The sequence below is a fragment of the Schistocerca serialis genome, chromosome 8 (genome assembly GCF_023864345.2).
Source record: "Schistocerca serialis cubense isolate TAMUIC-IGC-003099 chromosome 8, iqSchSeri2.2, whole genome shotgun sequence".
NCBI lineage: Eukaryota > Metazoa > Arthropoda > Insecta > Orthoptera > Acrididae > Schistocerca > Schistocerca serialis.
The window spans coordinates 36,764,424-36,787,463 of record NC_064645.1 but is presented as its reverse complement, the minus strand read 5'-3'; the positions used below and the strand labels follow the sequence as shown (position 1 = coordinate 36,787,463).

Below are 23,040 nucleotides of genomic sequence, written 5' to 3'. Positions count from 1 at the left end.
CTAAAACTCTTAAAGTTCTTCACACAGTGCGTTGAAATTTTGACAGAAAGCTGCATTAGAATATGTGCATGTTTTTATATACCTACTAGACTGCCGCATATAATATATAAATATGCATCATTAATTATAGGGAAGAGTCAATAAAATTCTTCTGGGTTTAGGACCACATTGTGAACTACAAAATTCTGACATTTTGGTGACTATTGTAAGACGCCTTCTTCAGGGTGTATTGCTAACTGCTGAATGGGTGCTCATTTGATTACATACATACTATGGAGGAGTGCTGTGATTGAATATGAGGGTGAGCAGGAGAGTATTAGGTGTTCATTTACTGGTCTTTGCATTGCTTGTTGTCATTGGTGGAAATAGGCATTTTTCACTGAAGTTTCCTTTATTGCTTGACATTGGTGGAAATCGGCGAATAGGAAATTGAGTGGTGACTGCAGCGTAGTGCTGTTTACTAACTGCCTAGTATTGACTAGGGCACATCAGCACTCTGTGTACTCTCCACTGCCTGTTGGTTTGTGAGAGCGGTCCTCCTGCAAAGCTGTGACTGCCGGCAGCCAAGATGCTGGGAGTCTGTGCCTGTCTTCTTTAGTCATGATGTTGGGTCACCTGGCTACTTCTATAGCCCCTCTGATCTTCCTCCTCAAGCTAACGGTTGGTTCACCAGTATATGGGCCTCTTGAAATTCAATTCTTTGAGATGGATATATCTCTCGTGATCAGATAACCTCGTGCTTATTGGATGCCCAGTCTCACCTACATACACCAGTCCACATTCGCACCCAATTTCATAAACTTCGGTAGCATGAAACTTGTCAATTCTATCTTTCATCAAGCCCAGAATGTCTTATTTTGTTGTTGCTATGAAAAATCAGCTTAATACCTGCTTGATGAAGAATTTTGTTCAGACATTCAGTGACCCCTTGTATGTATGATAGCAGGATGGTGTTCTGTGATTTGTTCTGCATTTCCCTATTGGCCTCCTCCTTTGGCGTCACAGTTTTATGTTTCATTCTCACGTCATAGCCATTAGCTCCAAAAATAGACATGAGGTTCTGTAGTTCAGCTTTGAGGTTGTGTTCAATGCTGATCCTGTAGGCTCTCTTAGTTAAAGTTTGCAGCATCGATTTATTTTGCATGGGATGGTGGTGGGAGGATGCATGCAGGTACGTGTCTATGTTGGCGAGCTTTCTATAAACACTGTGTCCAAGCTTCTCATCAGGCTTACGGTAAACTTCCACGTCGAGAAAAGGCAATACCCCATTCTTTTCTATCTCCATGCTGAAGAATCCTCCCACTACTATCCCACTGGGAATCACAAGAGGTGGAGCTGCAGATGGTCTATGACCATGCTCTATGACTATGCTCTGAGATGATAATGAGGAAAGGGAAAGTTAGCTGTGGATCACTTTTCGAGATACTGCACAAGATTTTGATTGTAACGAAAGATTACCACCGACTTGGTTCCGTGACCGCTTCTGCGCTTGTGCGCATTTTCTACTTCAGAAGAAGGCTTTATGCCTGAAATTTTAAATGCATAGTAGTCTTTTGTTGTGCCTGTCTGCAACTCAAAGTCTCCTCTATATGGTGAGTAGCAATCTATACTTTTCATAATATTGTCCTAAATCTAAAAATGTATCATACAGTTTTGGAAAAAAAACCTCAAAGTATATGTTTAACTGAAATTTTGGAACTATTACTTGGAGAACGTCAAGAATAGATAAGATTGTATTTGCTGTTGCAATATACAAATTCACATTAGTAAAGAGGCAAATGTATCTATAAGTCAACATGAAAAGGGCAGCACTTACAAGCATCTAATTTAAAATTTATGTACGGGCTACAAAATCTGGTATCATTCTTTTCTAATAAGAATACTAGCAAGAAGTTCTAGTAATTGTATGCAACAAAACGTCAGAAAACTCTTTACATCATAACTATGCTTACAGTAGATGATATGTAATGCTTTTTAACAAAGATGTAATGAATTTTGCTAATTTGTGTTTTCCGCAATCTGCACTCCACAACTCCAAGAATGTGTATGATTGTACAAGTTATAGTACAAAACAATACCTGATGGTACATGTGGATGTGGACAACCAACGACCTTGTTGTCTCTCAACCACTCAGGAGCAAGAGGACCAAGCAGGCCCAATGGTGTCATGCTCTGCTTCGAGTAGAAAATGTAGTCAATGATTCCTTTGAAATCAAACCTATGAATAAGAAAAAAATAAGAAAGTGTTAATAAAGATATGGCAGAAAATATAACACAGACAATAGCAGCTAATTTCTGCATAAACATAAGACAAGTTCACCTCAGAATATTTAAAACCTGTTTAAGTATTTTATAGACAGTGAAGGTATTTAACAACTTACGTGTAATTTGTAAAGGGCATAATATCTTCACTGTATGCGGAAGCAAGTTTGAAGGAATGTGTGAATTCATTTGGTTTTTCACAGCCAGAAATCTTCTGCAGGCAAGCTTTGTATGCAAGTGACTTGAAATCCTTGTGATCAGCAGGAACTCTTCCAGATGTCAGGAATTCAATCACACCTGCAACAGGAAATACAAATGATTTAAAACTATGAAAAGCAGTTCTCTTTCCCGCCAAGGTTACACACTTTTACTGGTCCAACAAATCTGACAGATGTTTGGAACTGCATTATATAATACACAGTTACACTGGTTCTTTACTGTAATTATCAATTTCATTCTACTGGGTGATCAAAAAGTCAGTATAAATTTGAAAACTTAATAAACCACAGAATAATGTAGATAGAGGGGTAAAAATTGACACACATGCTTGGAATGACATGGGGTTTTATTAGGGAAAAAGAAGAAGAAGAAGAAGAAGTAGTTCACAAAATGTCTGACGGATGGCGCTGGACAGCAAAACTGCTACCATGACGGGTGAGAGGTACACCGATATGTTACAGAATCGCATCATCCCCAGCCTGGCTGATAAACACCTGCTGGAGCGTACGATGTTTATGCAGGATGGCGCTCCACGCCATATTGCTAGACGCGTGAAAGATCTCTTGCGCGCACTCGTTTGGTGATGGTCATGTGCTCAGCCGCCACTTTCGTCATGCTTGGCCTCCCAGGTCCCAAGACCTCAGTCAGTGCGATTATTGACTTTGGGGTTACCTGAAGTCGCAAGTGTATCGTGATCGACCGACATCTCTAGGGATGCTGAAAGACAACATCCGACGCCAATGCTTCACCGTAACTCCGACATGCTTCACAGTGCTGTTCACAACATTATTCCTCGACTACAGCTATTGTTGAGGAATGATGGTGGACATATGGAGCATTTCCTGTAAAGAACATCATCTTTGCTTTGTCTTACTTTCTTATGCTAATTGTTGCTATTCTGATCAGATGAAGTGCCATCTGTCGGACATTTTTTTGAACTTTTGTATTTTTTTGGTTCTAATAAAACCCCATGTCATTCCAAGCACATGTGTCAATTTGCACCTCTCTATCTACATTATTCCGTGATTTATTCAGTTTTCAAATTTATACTGACTTTTTGATCACCCGGTATATTCAGTCAGAAGAAAACATTTCTAATCTAAAGGATATGACTATACTGTGCACAGTGCCACAGAGAAACACGCTGAAACATATTTACGAAATACTTACAAATTGTGTATCTTGTAAATGCAACCTCCTATCATAATTTCGATCTTCTTGTAAACACATTGTCATAAATTTGAAACTCTCCATTGCAACAAAGTCTGCAGAAAATCTGATCATTCAAACTTGACTTCACTACTCCATCTGCAGTGTAAGTTGAACTAAACCAGATGGCCTGTCTCCTGCTCAAAATAGTCCACAGACTCTACCCCACAGGCCACAGACATTCCACATACTATGAATGTTGATGCATATTTTCAAACAAAAACACAACAAAGTTAAGAAAACCTTTAAAGAATAACTTCCAAACCTTAGAAAATAGTTCTACAATAATATCACGGCCCACTAATGTAAGCAAGGCCTCCTGGAAACTGACCAATAAGTACCAAAAAACCTTCACAACTACGGATAGGAAACCCTCATGCATTATTTAGGATGGTAATATTATTTTACAGAAAATAAATTATCAACAGAAATATAGCTTGGCTTTAGGAAAGATTGCTGCACAACAACTGCAGTTACTGAGTTCCTCCATAAAGTGTACAGCCTCCTAGATGAAGGAATGTAGACAACAGTGATATTTGTAGATCTTTCCAAAGCCTTCAACTTTGTCAACGATGGGCTGCTCATGAAGAAACTTAAAGCATACAATATCAGTGCATTTACTGTCTACATACTTAACAAATCGCAAACACTGTACTAAACTTTCACGTAAAGCAGGTAATAAGGTCACGAAGATCCAGTCTTCTAGAGATACAGTAATAATGGGGATGCTGCACGGGTCAATCCCTGGATCCTTCCTCTTCTTGGTTTGTGTCAATGATGTGACACAACCCTTCCACTCACATCTAGTACGCTATGCTGATGACACTTCCATCTTATTTTATGAGAAAGACTTTAAGGCATTACAAAGCCTGTTGCAACAAAGAGTGTAACACAAGTAACAACATATGCTCTACACTTAGGCCTGCAGCTATTAAAGTTTAAAGCAACTGGCTCCCATGGCATTGAAATAAACAATATATGTGGTATTACATCAGTAGAAACAGATAACACTCAATTTCTTGGCGTCCACCTGGGCAAAAATCTTCATTGGGTAAACCAAATTAATTCTGTGTGTGAGAAAATCAGCAGTAGTTCGTTTTCAATATGCCAATTGGCAAAAATTATTCAAGTCATACCTTAAAAATTGTGTACTATGGGATAATTTATCCAATTCTTAGTCACGGTACTGAACTGCGATTCTGTGCAGCAGACCAACATCCTAACAGAGTACTGGTATTACAGAAGACAGCGATTAGGTTAACACATGGACTAAGGTCCTGAGACTCCTATCTTAAAACCTCGTCCAATGGTAAATATTTAATTATACCGGTATATACCTTGTATTTGTAGAAACTGATTATATTTTTTGTGAATAATAGAAACAAAGCAAATAAGTGCAGTGATACACATATCTGTGCTACAAAAGTGAGGGTAACTACTTCAGACAGAACACGAAATTAAAAATATCTGATGGTAGTCCTTATGTTAATGGTCAGATATAGTTCAACAAGCTGCTACAGACTTCGAAAATTTGTGAAAAAAAGCTGTTCCACAGGGAGTTAAAAGCTGCATGTTCTCTATTGCAACATCTAATATTTAGAATATTAAAATGAATATATGTACAACTACTGTGTGTACATTTACATTAATTTATTACTCAACCAAGGTATGACATTTGCAAAAGCCATCAGCCTGATGGCTAAATGCTAAAAAATGTAAATCAATAAATGTTTCACTACCACTAAGCCAAAGATGTCAAGTCTATCTATCTCATTATACAACAATGCAGAAGCTACACATGACATTAATTGTTTTTTTGTAACATAATTGCAAAATTAAATAATTACAAAATTCATCTATAACTATATTTAAAACACAAATATAACCTTTTTAAGGTTCCATGCCTCAATTGGTAAAAATGAAACCCTTATAGGATCATTTTTTTGTTTGTCTATCTGTCCGACAGTTATAAACCCTTTTTCTCGTGAATGGGTATATGTATCACATTGAAATTTATGACATGAATATAATAGAGGGAAACATTCCACGTGGGAAAAATATATCTAAAAACACAGATGATGTGACTTACCGAACGAAAGTGCTGGCAGGTTGATAGACACACAAACAAACACAAACATACACATGAAATTCAAGCTTTCGCAACAAACTGTTGCCTCATCAGGAAAGAGGGAAGGAGAGGGAAAGACGAAAGGATGTGGGTTTTAAGGGAGAGGGTAAGGAGTCATTCCAACCCCGGGAGCGGAAAGACTTACCTTAGGGGCGGAAAAAGGATAGGTATACACTCGCTTGCACGCGCGCACGCGCGGCCGCACACACACACACACACACACACACACACACACACACACACACACACACACACACACACCAGCACATACACATACACACCTATGTGCGGATGGATATGTGTGTGTTTGAGAGTGTATACCTATCCTTTTTTCCCCCTAAGGTAAGTCTTTCCGCTCCCGGGATTGGAATGACTCCTTACCCTCTCCCTTAAAACCTACATACTTTCGTCTTTCCCTCTCCTTCCCTCTTTCCTGACGAAGCAACCATTGGTTGCAAAAGCTTGAATTTTGTGTGTATGTTTGTGTGTCTATCGACCTGCCAGCACTTTCGTTCGGTAAGTCACATCATCTGTGTTTTTAGATATATGAAATTTATGACACACACACTCTCTCTCTCTCTCTCTCTCTCTCTCTCTCTCTCTCAGGTATATGGTCCCTTGGCAATTGAAAAAATTGAAGCTTATAAGTCAATGCAGTCAAAAGATACGGCCATTTATGTCGCATACTCTGATATTCGCAAACTCACTTGTCAAAACCTATAGGATACTTTGCGTTGCCCTAGCAACATAAAATTGGGCAAAAAGAAAGGACTCACAATACAAAAGAAGGAAAAAATTACAAAACTGTGAATTTGTAAGTATATCAGTGACAAAAAAAATCTTTTGTCCTTTCTTATCTGACACACTGTCTCTTCGTCCACCTGTTCAGAACCCTTTTTCTTGGGAACAGGTACACACATCAAGTTTAAATTTGTCACATACTAAGGCTGTGGCCCCTTAGTGATGTAAAGAAATTGAAGCATCTAAGTCAATGCAGTCAAAAGCTATGGCCACTTGAGTCACATATTCTCATAATTGCAAACTCACTCATCAAAACCTACAGGGTACTTCCTGTTGGCCTAGAATTGTGAAATTGTTCAAGAAGGAAGGTTTCACTGTACAGCTAAAAGACAAAGTCCAAAAATTGTTAATTTGTAATTTTACCACACAAAAAACTTTTTTCTTTGTTATCCAATGTCAAACTTGAAATTAATCTAATTGGTAGTTCTGCATTCAGGCTGACTGGGTCGCAATTGTAAAAGTCAAACATCACGCTAGTAATGACTTTACTGTTCATATTACGCATTTCATAATTATTCAACATCAGAAATCCAGGAGCAATTACTACATGTAGATGATACTTTGCAATTCTTGGATATTGCATTACCTGTTGATGTGCGAGTCCGGCGTTGGCAGGCAGAGACAGTGATCACACGTGTGTGTGTGTGTGTGTGTGTGTGTGTGTGGGGGGGGGGGGGGGGGGGGTCTACTTCAGAAGAAGGCCATTTGGCTGAAAGTTTACTTGTTTGGCAGTCATTTTGTTGTGCCTGACTGCAACTCGACCTCTCCATTATACGGTAAGTAGCACTCTACCCTTTTCATAATACTATACTTGTTCCATCCTGGACTTTCTATTGCTTGATATGTGCATTTCATCTACATATCTCCTGGGATAGACTATGTTCTTGCTCAACAGTTGTCGCTCTGTGGAAAATTTGTTATCTGAAGCATCCATAAATACATTTGCTAATATTCTTATCAGACAGTTTCCCCTTTGCCAAAATTCTTGGGTGTTTATAAGCTGACCCACCGAATGAAAAATACATATGAGGGTGTCCTAGCTTATCAAGTCTCAGCAAATTATTTTTAATAATATCAGTTTGTCAACTCATCAGCACATCTGCATAGATGTTAGTCAAATCTATTAAAAGGAACTGAGTCTCAGCCGAGGTAATGCTGTCTTGGGTATAATCCACAAGTTCCAATGATTCTTTATCATATGGCTATTTGTATATATGTGTACATCATTCTCAATTATTATCTTTCCAAGCTTCTGTCTGAGAAGATAACTGGGGGAAGCTTTGACAAAGAAATAATGCTCTTGACAACATTTGGACCACTCTCATAACACCACCTTCTTCTGAAGGAAACATGTTTAGTACTCACACAAGAGTTTAAGATTAAGTCCACTGCATTCCCTGTTTACTCATTCCACTGTATGTGTTTTACCAAGGATTTTCCACTTTCATCAGAAACAAATGTTTCAATGGCTGCAGTTCTGTCAATAGATTTAGTGCATCTTGAATTCATGCATGTCAAAATTACTGTTCACCAGTTGTAATGTGCAGACAAAACACGGATGCATTTGTGTAACCCAGAGACAAAGCAATTTTCTTGCACTTGAATCTTCCTCCACCTTCGTTCCCGATGAAAGGGGAGAGAACTAATACCTGCAGATTCATACATACTGTAGTATGCCTTCCAAGGATTTTTGGAAGAAACCAGGAGACTCAGCCACAAGCTAGCATGAGGAATTCCTTAACAATCATGATAATGCAGCTGCTCATAGGCCAGCCAGCTCTCAAATTTTAGCACCTGCCCTTCAAACCATATCCTGGACAATGTGATTCCATTGTTTTTTCTAAATGAAAAATAACTCATCCTGTGGTATCACTTTTGGCCTCTGAAGTGGGCATATACACTCACACAAAGTGTTCCGGAAAAATCTTACCAAGAAAGTATACACTGGACCCTTCCTTAATGGTGCACACATATTTATGACGACGACAAGAAGACAAGTTTTCAGAATGATCAAAAACTGAATAATACTGGCTTATGTTTTCAAACTTTGAAAAAGAACCCAAAAACGTATAAACTTACGCACTTTAAAAAAAAACTGAAAAAAGTAGCATCAAGGCAGTATGTGTCCACCAGAGATCAGAAATGAGCTCTGTATACTTCCTTTAAACTTTCCAGTGAGCCCTATGGCACCTCAGACCTTGTTGTCTCTATGTGCTCGGAGACGAATCTCAAGTCTCCATTGGTGCCCATTTGACTGAAAACTTATCACCTGAGTCATTGAAAGAAGTGCAAGTAGACAAGTTTGCAACAATAATCATGGAGTTTTAGCACTGCAGCTACATATAACATTGACATACACACATTTTTGAGGTATCATTAATTCTGTGACAACAGTACAAGAAAACACGGCACAAGGGTGAAGTCACTCTCTAAACAGTGAGTAATTGTTAGAATAAATTTAAGCCAACAAAAAGTTACAGACATTAATGATAAACTACACAACTCACTGTTAGCCCATAAATTCAAGTTGCCGCGACCAAAAGAATACAGAAATAGAGTGCTTTTTGGTCACAGAGACATTGCACTGTGCCCAGATCTCTTTTGATGCAGCACATGTGTTTCCTCATGGTGACGGTGGAATAAACAACAACATAACCATACATAACTATTTTGTTAGCATTGGACAAAATTTGTACATTTCAAATAACTTCCGGGAATTCAGCGACCGCTGATATTTTGGCGGGAGAACACCCCGCCATTTTCAAGGCAACTGCAACGAACAGGCAACATATATGCAAATTTAAAACCATGGTTCTTGGACTGATCAGGAAAGATAACACACACATTGAACACTAGTGCCACCAAAGATGACCAAAGTCAGAGCTATCAATAGTGAGACTACAAAGTCTCAGGTGAGGTAGCATTGACTCTGTCCCTCCGTTATTTGACAAGGGAGAGAGCCGGATTCCAAACAGAATTTAAACAAAAACCTCCATCCCTGTTAACAAGGTTGCTTGCTAATTTAATCTCAACTGCCTCCTTAATAACACTGTCCCAAAAGCTGGAAGTGCATGCCAATATCTCGGTGTTATTACCGTATTTACTCGAATCTAAGCCGCACTCGAATCTAAGCCGCACCTGAAAAATGAGACTCGAAATCAAGGAAAAAAAATTTTTCCCGAATCTAAGCCGCACCTGAAATTTGAGACTCGAAATTCAAGAGGAGAGAAAAGTTTTAGGTCGCACCTCCAAATCGAAACAAAGTTCGTCTAGTTGTAATATGAGACACAATTTAGGTCGAATGAATGACGATAGGGGCTGCAGTAGTTTGGTTCGAGTCGTAAGCTTAGCAGTTACGGTTTACCAGGTAGCCATTGCTACGCGTCACGCGCTCCGTCCGTATTTATACGGATATCCTTCCTTTTTCACGTGCTTCGTCTGGTTTGAATTGATTGCTTATTTTTCTTTGATCTGATAAGTGCCGTTCTCTTTATTATAGGTGTTTACGTCACTCCAAGCTGAAAATGCATTACTGCACTGTGTCATGCATTGTTTGTAGCATTCTGATAGTGCGTGTTTACGGCCTGTCGCCGCTTGCGGCGTGGCTTGCTTTTGTGCGCGCTACCGCCGCTTGCAAATAAAAAATAGAGAGGAGTCGTCTCATTAGCGGAACATTTGTTGTTACTTACACTACTGCTTTCTTTGATAATGATCAACAAGAACCAAATAACAGACTGCGTATGACAGATGATGTTCTGAACGAAATTTTAGCGAAAATTTTTCCCCGTTCCAAAATCTTTGCAGGCGCCTCTTTAGTTCATTACATTCTGCACAGAAAAGAGACATCTTAGATTTAAAAATCTAGTCAGTTGCCGTGCTTCATTTCTGACTGTATCACTATCAGGCATAAAAATAATACGAATATAAACATGACATGATATGTATATTCTTCCCCGTTTGCTGTTGTCTCACTCTAGTTTCGTAGTTTATTAGGCGGACAGGATTTAAATGAGATAGTAGCAAACACGAAACAATACCTGGCAAAATGTTTATATTCGTATTAATCTTATGGCGAAGAGAATACTACATGTGATTCACAATTCAATTCATAAAAGCTCCTATTAGCAACCATCTCTTCTCACAGGTAGGAAAAAATTCAGAACGTAGAGTTGGCCATATTGACAAACATCCCAAACAGTCTTGCCAGTCGGATTTTCGTAGTACATTGAAATGCTGCTACATTCGAAGATCAACAATACAGAATTTGTATTTACTTCGTTGGATAATGTACCAAAATGCAGAGGTCGAAACTCTGGGCGGAGGAAAAAGGCTCGTCTTCCACTTTTTTTTTAAATTTATTTACTGACGCAGAGATTTTGGTGCCAGTATGTATCTTTGTGCCTACAAAGCATGCCTGTGTGGCGCTACATATATTCGACGGCAGAAGTTAGTTGTGGCGGCACCCACCAACATTTTTCAGAAATCCAGCTTGCTTTGCACTCGATTCTAAGCCGCAGGCGGTTTTTTGGATTACAAAAACTGGAAAAAAAGTGCGGCTTAGATTCGAGTAAATACGGTATATAACATGGTGTGACCAGTATCCAAGCAATGTTCAGCAACAGCACATCTACTTGGCTGCTGTAATCGTGTGTGCCGTTTATGCTCAGTACATCCGTCCTCCATGGTCCTGATAGTTTGACCAATATATGCCACGCCACAGCTACAAGGAATGCAATATACACCTGCCTTATGCAGGCCAAGATCATCCTTAACAGAACTCAAAAGCACTCTAATTTTAGATGGAAGTCAAAAAACACATTTTACATCGTTTTCCGATTATGTACAAAAGATGCAACATTTACTATCTGATTCAGCATATCGCAGAATCGACACTGACCCCACAAAAAGTGTTGAGAGGGAGACCAACAGCCTCCTGAAGAAAAGTGATTTGTTGCAGGACACGATCAAGAGTCTTAACACCTATAGTGCTGTTCCCCCTAGGTTATATGGCCTTCCGAAGGTCCACAAGGAAAGAGTTCCTTTCCATCCTATAGTGAGTAATATTGGTGCTCCGACATATCGTGTAGCCAAGCATTTTGCTTCTCTGTTGAGTCCGCGAGTAGGTCAGTGTGAACATCATACCAGGAACTAAGCTGATTTTTTACATTGTTTGGAGAGACTGCGTTTGAATGACTCTGATATTTTAGCGAGTTTCGATGTGGTCTCTCTTCACTAGTGTTCCTCTGTCTGATTCATTGCAGTTAATTGAGGCTAGTTTTGGTGCTGAATTAACTAATCTCTTTTGGCACATGTTGACATCCACTTACTTTTTATTCAATGACCAGTATTATGAGCAGACAGATGGAGTTGAGATGGGTAGTCCGTTGTCTCCTGTGATCGCAAATTTGTTTATGGAAGACTTCGAGGAGCGTGCATTGGAGTCGGTGCCTTTGAAACCCGCCTGTTTCTTTAGATATGTTGACGATACTTTTGTTGTTTGGCCTCATGGTAGGAAAAATTTGAATGCCATTCTAGAACATCTGAACTCAATCCACCTGAACATTCGTTTTACAATGGAGGTGGAAGAGGATGGTTGCCTTCCCTTTCTTGACACAATGGTTAGGGGAAAGGATGATGCATCATTGAAACATGCAGTCTACAGGAAACATACTCACACAGACTTATACTTACAGACTAATAGTTGTCACCATCTGGCTAAACGTAAAGGGGTACTTCATACCTTGGTGCACAGGGCACATGTCATTTCCGACGCTGGACTTTGCCAGCTGAGCTGTCCCATCTGGAAGTTACGTTTCGTCAAAATGGTTATAGTGATAGACAGGCTGAACATGCGTTGCGCTGTTGACCAACTGTACATTGGGTGATTCATGATAATTCTGAGTTGACACCTAAGTCTACTGCCTTTTTGCCTTACGTAGGAAACACTTCCAACAAGATCGATTGTATTTTACAGAAATACGGCGTGAAATGGGTTTTTCGACCTCCATCTAAAATTAGAGTGCTTTTGAGTTCTGTTAAGGATGATCTTGGTCTGCGTAAGGCACATGTATATCACATTCCTTCTAGCTGCAGAATGGCATATATTGGTCAAACTATCAGGACCGTGGAGGACGGATGTACTGAGCATAAACGGCACACACGATTACAGCAGCCAAGTAGATCTGCTATTGCTGAACATTGCTTGGATACTGGTCACCCCATGTTATATAATAACACCGAGATATTGGCATGCACGTCCAGCTATTGGGACAGTGTTATTAATTAGGCAGTTGAGATTAAATTAGAAAGCAACCTCGTTAACAGGGATGGAAGTTTTCGTTTAAACTCTGTTTGGAATCCAGCTCTCTCCCTTGTCAAAAAACAGAGGGACAATGTCAATGCTACCTCACTTGCGAATCTGTAGTCTCACTATTGATAGCTCTGACTTTGGTCATCTTTGGTGGCATTAGTGTTCAGTTTGTGTTATCTTTCCTGCATCAGTCCGAGAACCAAGGTTTTTAAATTTGCATATATGTTGCCTGTCCATTGCAGTTGCCTTGAAAATGGCGGGATGTTCTCCCGCCGAAATATTGGCGGTCGCTGAAAGTGTTACCTGGCTGAATTCCCGGAAGTTATTTGAAAGTTGTATACGCCAGGAGAAACTCAGGTCTCACAAAATTTGTACATTTTGCATCTGAAGCATGGACTGTAGCATGAACCTTACTTCAGACATTGCTCCATTTCTAATAGAGCACATTTGCAAATGGACACATGGCATCGCTTAATTTTTGTCTTTCACCCACAACAGTATCACAAAACACAGCTTCATTAAAGACCATTTGCTCCTGGCATTCAGTCATTTCAACTTGTCAATGCTACTTTATAGCACTAAGATTGCGTACACAGCTTCTGTACTAAGACGTGACTAACCTTACAGTCCTAAAAGCTCCAGTAAGAGAAAACAAGACAATGAGTATGAAGTGAGTGCAGCACCACACTTCTCAGACTCGTCATACTCAAAGAACTAGTTTTGCCATACCTAACTGCAGAATTATGGTGAATATATGTATTTCATAGTAAGGTAGACGTCTTTAAAAATAAAGACTGAAAAGAGTATTACAGTCCATAAACTTTCTCTTGGGTGCTTGGTTCCAGGTTTACGAACTGATAGAAGTCTTAAGATTTCTAGCCAGTGTGTTTCTCGTTCAACCATAACCAACTCTGGCAATCAAACAATACTGTATGGAGTATCACTGTAACAGCCATTGTTTAATGTTGTTTAATTTGTATGTGCTGACTTCAGGTTGCTTTTATTGCGATAAGTAATGCAGAAGTTCCTGGTCCATCATGCGAGCTATTTACAACTCATCAGACAAGAAATCTGCACTGAGTGAGCATAGTGAGGTCTCTCCAAGGATGTCCACATGTTAGGCAGAGTCTGCTTTCCTTGCTACCTGCACCCCACATCTGTCAGCATCCAAGAAAAATTTTGGAAGTTGTGTATCAGTCCAACTACCGCCACTCTCCTTCCAATCCTACTTCATGAAACAAGTGAGCTATGTACTCAGCTCATTAATTACAGCAAAATTATATCATAATAAAGAGCAGAGCTGCTTACCAGAGTCTGGAAGAGAGTTAAAATCTCCACACAACAGTAACTGTATGCTGCTTGGATCAGGTTTGTGTCCAGGCCTGAAGCTGTGGCTGGCATCCTCCAGGATACTGCGGAGTTCATTTGACAACATCATTGTCTGGATCAACTTTACATCACAAAATTCAGGATCCCAATGTATGTGGGCTGTGCATACTAATATAGGCTGATGGAACTGACTGGGGTCTGGTGGCAAACCTGAAAAATAAGAAGCGATACAGCTTGCAAATCCTGCCTACAAGTATGTGAAAACATGTGGGGGACACACACACACACACACACACACACACACACACACACACACACACACACACACACACATGAGAGAAAGAGAGAGAATGACTGCAGGGGGGGGGGGGGGGGGGGTGTCTGATCATATGAACCTCGTGAAACTGCCTCTCCTTATACATAACTTACAGTTCTTAATATTGATTAATTTTATCATTTGCCAAAGGCTTTCAATGTCATATATCCCGTTCAGTTCTTGGACAATCACAACAAATCAGAATATTACTGTTTGAGCCTTGTGCAACAGGTATCTACATTTCTCAGACAGATCACTTGTAGTCCTCCAGTTGTGCGCCCTAAAATACTAATAATCATCATCTGTAGTCCTCCACAAAGAAGTAATCATAACAGGAATGTCAATGGCAAACACTACTTTTGGTTACCACAATAAAATAATGATGGATCAATTTTGAAACACCATGACTGACAACAATCAACAGTTGAAAAATCTGTGCCGAATGTTAGAATGTTATAGGCTCTGCCCAAAAGATAACATTGTATCAATGAACAAGCAGTGTAATACAAAAAAGTAAATATGTCATCAGTTCACAGATACATCACAGTGCTATATCGAGCATGAAGGCATGGTCGCATTGGTGGTGGTATGCCACTGCATTCCTCCTACCTTCAAACTGTCTTCCTCAGCCAATTGTGAGGGAATGACACTGAACCACTGTGTAACTTGACATTTTTCACATCGATAAACACTGTTAGAGGTGAAAGAAGTGAAAAGTGACACATGAAAAACATAGGACTGGCTGGGAATCGAATCTGAGACCTTTGGATTTGTTGTCTAGCACTTTATCACTAAAACATCAACCCAGTGCAACACATTTTCAAAGGCAAGAATTGTACCAAGACCAAAACTAGATTACAAAATTTGGGAGTTGGATTACATTTTTTCCAATCATGACTTTGAAGCTAGGTCACACATTCAGTCATCCTGCCATCTTGTTTGGCAGTAAATGCAATTGGGTGGTAGTGTGACTCAGCACTTTCCAGTTCTACATTAAACTCATAGGAATAATGTAAGAGACTTCTATGAAAGATTAAACACACCCCACCAATAAATATGTAGAAATCTCTGTAACAACATTATTTTTCCTTTTTTGTGGAATTTGTGACATTTCAGTCCAAGTGTCACCTCCCTCTGTTTGTCTGAAATCTTTCAGTGTCTTTGCAAAAACAGACACAATGTCTGATGGGATAACCGCAATCAGTGGTTTTACAATGTTACTTATAATCCGTCTTGATTGCATAAAATGTTTATTCATATGACCGGTTTCAGTTCCTCTAGAACCATCTTCAGATCTGTAACGATAATGATACTAATTTACTATTTCACAAATGCAAACCTTTTTCATCCTATCCAATCACCATCAAATGTACCAGAATGAACCTGCAATTTTGGTTACAGGAGTAACCCGTCCACACATAGCAACCTTCACATGCTGTGTCACATAAAATTGGTTGGCAGAATGCACGTCATTTATATTAATTATAACACTATTGCCAACAGGTGGCGTCTGGTACATTTGTTACATTACATATGCACATACTGTATAAAGTAGATTTTTGTAATTTACTTTTATCTTTAAAAATACTTAATGAAAATCTGTAGGTGTCAAGGTTAAAATCTATACTTGTCAAAATTAAAATACACAGTAAAATTATCATTTTTATAAAATCTAAAAACAAAGGGTGATTTCTATATCCATGGCACCAGTACAGTTTTCCTCTATGGTCTGCTTCCGTGGTTCCTGCCATTTCAGTGTTGTGCCGCGATCTGCCCAGTCATCTGACGTCCATTGCCGTGGGAAAGAGGGCCACGCCGGAGGGTCCCATCAATGACTCCTGGCACTGCACGCATCTTCCAGCTTCCCCACCAAGCACCATCTGTCATCCCTCGGCCTGGACCTCCTTACACAACAGTTGTCATCTCAGTAAGTCATCATAAATGCTAAAATAGGCGTTATGTTTGAACTCGCTTTGCTTGTTGAGGATTAAAGCTGGATCTTTCTTTTTGTGGGTGTATATTTCTATTTCTTCCAAAATGTTAAGAAACCGTCCCTTATGAGCTCTATGCAAGATGTCTAAATTTTGTTCAGTGTTCTTCACTGAATGCTTTAAGGCAGACATATGTGCTGTTTTGTTTTGGTAGTAGGTGTGCTCCTTGAATCTGGTCTCAAAGTTCCTACCAGTCTGCCCTATATATTGTTTACAGCAGCCATCACATTTGATCTTACATACACCTGAATCCTGAAATTTATTACTACTATTACATATTTTGTGTTGGAGCTTCAATTTTAGCGTGTTATTTGTTCAGAACCCTATTCTAACATTGGATTTACGAAAGCATCTTTCAATCTTATCTGTAGCGCTTTCACTTTATGTGAGAACCACATATTTTTTCTTCTTGTTCCTCTTAACTATGACTTGACTTCCTTCTATTTGTTTCATTTGCCTCTTCCTTATCTTATTATAAATATTTATCACCACCTTGCACATATATCCGTTCACTACAGCCGCTTGTTTTAAAATACTTAGCTCCTTTTCTACTTCCTGTTGGCTTAGTGGCAATCTCAGTAGCCTGTATACCATCGAAGTAAAATATGCCCATTTGTATCGTGATGGGTGACGAGCACTAATTGATAACTAAATCTGTACACACGTTTTCTGAATATGCTAAATTCATGCTTCCCATCTTTCTTTATTAGTGTTAAATCTAAGTAATCTATAGGGTTGTCTTCTTTAAAATCCATTGTGAATCTAATTTTCAGGTGTTGAGAGCTCATTTTTTTGTGCTGCATTTTCAATATCATTTTTATCTCCTTTGTATAATAAAATAGAGAGGCCGAGATATCTCCTGTAATATACAATTTACTCAGCGATATCAGGATTTTCATCAAAGAATTCGTTTTCCAAGTGATTTACAAAAATTTCAGCCAGCCAGCGTCTGTGGTGCTGACAATTTTGGTGGAAAGGTTAACAGCAGTGTTACGGGAACACTTCGGTTCTGGATTTGTTGGAATGTTGACAGGGAGTTTTGGGGGATGTGGAAAGTTGAAAAGTTCAGCTAGGCAGGTTTTAGGTACTATGAGGGGTGGACACGGAGGAACACACTGAAGGTAGTGTAGAGGTTGGACAGTGGTTTCCAAAGGCAGCAGTAGGATGTCCGCAGGCTGGATACCTTATGCAGGTGATCTCTGGAACATCCAAATTCATTCAACAGACATTCACAGCTTAAAACTTCATGTTGGCTGTATGATTACTTTATTTAAAAATCATGACAAGTTTCATAATGTAAGTTACATCATCAGGTGAAGTTTACACATGATTTTGTGTGACAACTGATATTAAGGTTTCCTCTGACTCCTAAAATTTCACTCTATTGCAAAAATCATGTCGCAGCCTACCATCCCCCATCCCTCCGTCACCCTTCCACATTCGTTTACCACGGGATGTGACTCAATTTTCGGAATTGGGTGAAATTACAGACATGAGGAGAAAGTTGAATATCAATTGTACTCCAGTGTCATGTTGTAACTGACTTCATCTGGCGATGTAACTAGTATTATCAAACCACTCGTGCTTTTTAAATAAAGTAACCATATAGTTGCAGCCATGCTTTCTACTCAACTTGGTGTCTGGACTGCTCTTCCAGGTGCTGGAGAGCAGGGGATTCTGATTTGGAGATGTGATATATGTAGTAGGGATAATACAGTGGCAGTATCTTACTGCAGGAGCAGAGATGGTTCTGGGATGTCTGTGACATGAAGATGTGTTTTTGCAGAATCAGGTTTTTGAGGGACTGGGACTGGTGGAGCTCACTTTGAAAGGGAGGGCAAGCTCCAGAGAAAGTAATTTTTATGTCTGTCCACTTAAAAGGGGGGGGGGGAGGGGGGGGGGGGTTATAGACAGCATTTAAGGAACAGAACATGGAACTGGGATTTGCCAGGGAAAGGGATACTTTTACGAACTGTTGTAGAAAGTTGGAGCAGGGGTCGATTGTGACAGGGATAGGGTAGTGGAAGCGGTAAATGATGTAGAAAATGGGCAAATGAAGGCGTTAGGTGGCTGTGAGAGAAGTTGGATAACAGGAAAGAGAGAGATACAATATGTACAGGCATGCAAAAACATGCACAAATACATACAAAAACGGAAAAACATGCACTTGAACTTGTGAACCTTGACCTAAACAATCCTCCTCCACCTCTCTTTCTTCCCTTATTGCAACACATGCATACTCCCATATCTCATATGAGCCTTTTTTCACCTTTTTGTACTTCTTTTTAGATATTTTCGAGTATTTGTGCTCATTTTTGTGTGTCTGTATGTATATTTTCATGTCTTTTTCTTTTATCCAGCTCCCCTCATAACCATCTAACACCATTTTCCCATTTCCACATCATTCCCATTTTCCCTTTGCCCTGCTCCATCATTCTGCACCAACTAAGACAAGTATCTCTTTCCACGGTTTAAACCCAGTCTCACATCCTGCTCCTTCAACGCTGCCTTAACCATCGAATTCCCCCAAATGGCCTAACCATGAAAATTCCTTTCTCTCGTGCCCAACGCCCTTTCACGAAGACCTTCACCTTTTCAGATCCTGGCAGTCCATGTCCCTCACAAACCTTGTACTGCAAAAAGCACATCTCCATGGCACAGGTATTCCAGAACCACCACCTCTGCTTCTTACACAAGCTACTGCTATTGTGCAAAACATCACATATCTGCAGCAGAATCCCTTGTTCTCCAGCACCACCTCCAACCTGCTGACATCTGTGGCACCAGCACCCCACTCCTATGTCACCCACAGTGTTTCTTCTTGTCAACTCCTCACAGCACTCAGAATCTGCCAAGCCTTTTCAGTTTGTCACCTGTCCCAAAACTCCCTACCAACACTCCACTAAATCCAAAGCTGGAACAATCCCTGAACACTGTTGTGCCAATGACGATCCCACCAAAATCTTTAGCCCCACAGGAGTTTCAGTCCTATCCAAAGGGCACACCTTAAACCATACTGGACTAGTCAAAGACCTACTCTCCTTCTCCCTACCCCTGCAATGGGAACACTTCTTGGCCAACAATCCCAACATTGAACCCTACCTCTTCCAGTTCATGCCGCCATACAACCGTGATCCTCTCCCCTCCCACCTAACCATACCTTGGTCACCTTCCAGGAATTTCTTACCTCCAACTTGGCAGCACCATACATCCCCTTGTCCCTTGCGAAAAACACGAACTTTTCAGCAAAAAAAAAGGGGCCAGCCTCATAACAAATCCTAACCTAATCATCCTACCTGCAAAGATTCTACAACTGTGATTATAAATCATAGTGACTTCCTGGCAGAGGGCTTCTGCCTATTATCTGACTAATCCAACTATAAACTCTGCAAGGATCACCCCAACCTAGAAGTCAAACACAACCTCCAGATCCCTGCTTATCACTTTAGGCCCTTCCTATGTGGTCTCTGGAATTTATTTCCCTCCTCATCCCTGTAACATGCTGCACACACACCTATTACAAGCTCCCCAAAATGCACAAACCTAACAATCATGGATGCCCCATTGTAGCTGGTTATTGTGCATCCACTGAAAGAATTTTGGCCCTCACTGACCAATGCCTCCAACCAATCGCAAAAAAATCTAACTTCCAACATGAAAAACACCAACAAATTCCTTCACTGACTCTCCACAGTCCCCACCCACTTTAACTCTTTGATTCCCATTCATAAATGTTGACACCATTTCCACATACACCAAGATCCTTTGTGCCCATGGCCTTGCTGCTATTGAGTACTAATTTTCTCAACATCCTTCAGATTCTAAATCCACTACTTCATTCCTCATACACCTTACTAAATTTATGCTAACAGAAAACTACTACTCCTTTAAAGGGATGGTATACAAAGAAATCTGCATCACAGCAATGAGCACCTGCATGGTATCCTCTTACACCAACCTGTTTATGGGCCATCTAAAGGAGACCTTCCTATCCTTCCAAAACCAAAAATCCTGGTCTGGCTCAGGTTCATTGATGATATCTTCATGATCTGTACTCAGAGACAAGACATGTTATTCTCATTCCTTACAATCTCAGCACCCACTGTAATAAAATGGAGCATCCAAACCGTTCTTCCGATGTTACTTATTACACGACCACCAGTCATGGTGCTTCAGCACAGCATCTTCAGACCTTAACTGATGCTGAGGAGGTTAACTCCAATAGTATACACAATTCATCAGTGGCTCACATCCATGGACAGTTTTCACAAACTACCTGTAACAATGATCTTGTGCCTCCAACCATAAACTACCAACTGTAATCAGTTGGTAACTGATGGTTGGGGCACATCACTGTTACAGGTAGTCTGTCAAAACCAGTTCATAGATGTTGGCCACTGATGAATTGTGTATAAACATGGAGTTAACCCTCTCAGTATCCATTAAGGACTGAAAATAATGTACTGAACAACCGAAACTGGTAGCCATTTAATAAACAACATTGTAAGGACAACTGTAAGTGTTCCATTTTATTACTTAAGTGAACGGCCGAGGCCCCTTAAATCTCTAATCAGAAGGATGAAAATACATCAATACCTTCTCTCCCATCTGCTCCACCTGATCCTACTCAACCCAGTGTCCACCTTCCCATACATTGAGTTCCTCCTCTCTGATTGCTCCATCCACACTGAACACACCAATCACCAACAGTAGCTGCATTTTGACAGTTGCCATCCCTTCCACACCAAAAAAATTCCTCCCATACAGCTTGGCCACCTGGGGATGGTGCATCTGCAGTGACAATAACTCCCTCACCCAGTATACTGGAGTCTCACCAAGGCCTTCACAGACGCAGTAGCCCCCAAATCTAGTCCGCAAACAGATTTTCGTGCAAATTAATTTCCCGTGTCATGTCCCCTCACACCCACATCCCTCCCACCACACCCAAGAAACAGCTACAAAGGAGTTTTCCCTTCATCACCCAGTACCATTTCAGACTGGAACAACTGAACCACATCCTTCACGAGGGTTCCGAGTATCATTATACCCTGAAATTGCAGACATTCTACCCAAGATCCTTCTTAATTATACTTAGGTGCCCATTCAACCTCCACAACATCCTAGTCCCTCCCTATGCCACTCCCAATCCCAACCCCTTGCCATAGGGGTCATATCATTGTTGAACACCTAGGTGCAAGGTCGCTGCTTTCATCCGACACGGGAGCTGCAGCAACACCCTGGTCTGAGCTGCTGGAGACAGTGGTCATGGGTGCATGAAGTGTACTTGCTTGTGTGAATATCAAGTCAGTTAACAGAGAGAAAGGTATCAGTGATCACAAGGCTGTGATAGCATCTAGGACAATGGGTATCACAAAGGTAAGAAAATTTTTTGCTTAGCAAGAATGAGAGGATACAAATTTCAGAGTATCTGAGCTGTCAGTATCAAATATTTGGTGATGAGGACAAAGATGTGGAAAACAAATGGAAAAAATTCAAAGGAATCATACAATATGCCCTAGACAAATATGTTCCAAGTAAGGCCCTAAGGGATGGGAAAGACCCACCATGGTACAACAGCCATGTTAGAAAACTGCTAGGTAAACAACAAGAACTTCACCTCAGATTCAAGAGAAGTAAAAAACTAGCTGACAAACAAATGCTGAATAAAGCAAAAACGAGCATAAAGAGAGCAATCGGAGATGTGTTCAATGACTTTGAAAGTAAAACTTTGTCAACCAACATGTGTAAAAATCCTACAAGGTTTTGGTCGTATGTAAAATCAGTAAGTGGGACATTCATTCAGTGACCCTATTGGAACAGTAACAGAAGATGACAGAGAGAAGGCCAAAACACTGAATTCGGTATTCCAAAATTGTTTCACAGCAGTAGATCATAACACTGTCCCTCCTTATGATCATCTTACAAATGTCAAAATTGCAGATATTGAGATCACCTATAAGATTCTACAATGACTATGCAAAAGATCTTGCTCCCTTTCTTGCAGTAATTTTTCGTAGATCACTTGAGCAACAAAGGGCACCTAGTGAGTGGAAGCAAGTGCAGATTATTTCCATTTTTAAGAAGGGCCATAGGACAGATACACATAATTATAGACCTACATTGTTGAAGTCAATCTCTTGCATAATTATGGAAAATGTTTTATGCTCCAGAATTATGACGTACTTCGAGAAGGAAAATCTCCTCTATAAAAATCAACGTGGATTCCGCAGACAGAGATCTGGCAAAACTCAGCTCGCTCTGTTCCTCTATGAAATACACAGTGCCATAGACAATGGCACTCAGGTTGATGCCATGTTCCTTGACTTCAGGAAGGCATTTGACACTGTCCCAGACTGCCGTTTAGTGAAAAAAATACGAGATTATCTAGTATTGGAGCACATTTGCGACTGCATTCAAGACTTCCTTGCAAACAGAACTCAACATGTCGCTCTTAACGGAACAAAATCAACAGAAG

At 40.2% G+C, this 23,040-nt stretch overlaps 1 protein-coding gene across 1 annotated transcript in view; it reads right to left on the bottom strand.

The window, feature by feature from the left end:
• The window catches only part of LOC126416505 (CCR4-NOT transcription complex subunit 6-like), a 140,272-nt gene that overhangs the window by 15,954 nt on the left and 101,278 nt on the right, over positions 1-23,040 (bottom strand). The window contains exons 5-7 of the mRNA XM_050084246.1: positions 14,238-14,468; positions 2,382-2,559; positions 2,079-2,218 (exon numbers count right to left, since the gene is read on the bottom strand). Of these exons, the coding sequence (XP_049940203.1) occupies positions 2,079-2,218; positions 2,382-2,559; positions 14,238-14,468 (549 nt within the window). The remainder of the gene's footprint in view (positions 1-2,078; positions 2,219-2,381; positions 2,560-14,237; positions 14,469-23,040) is intronic.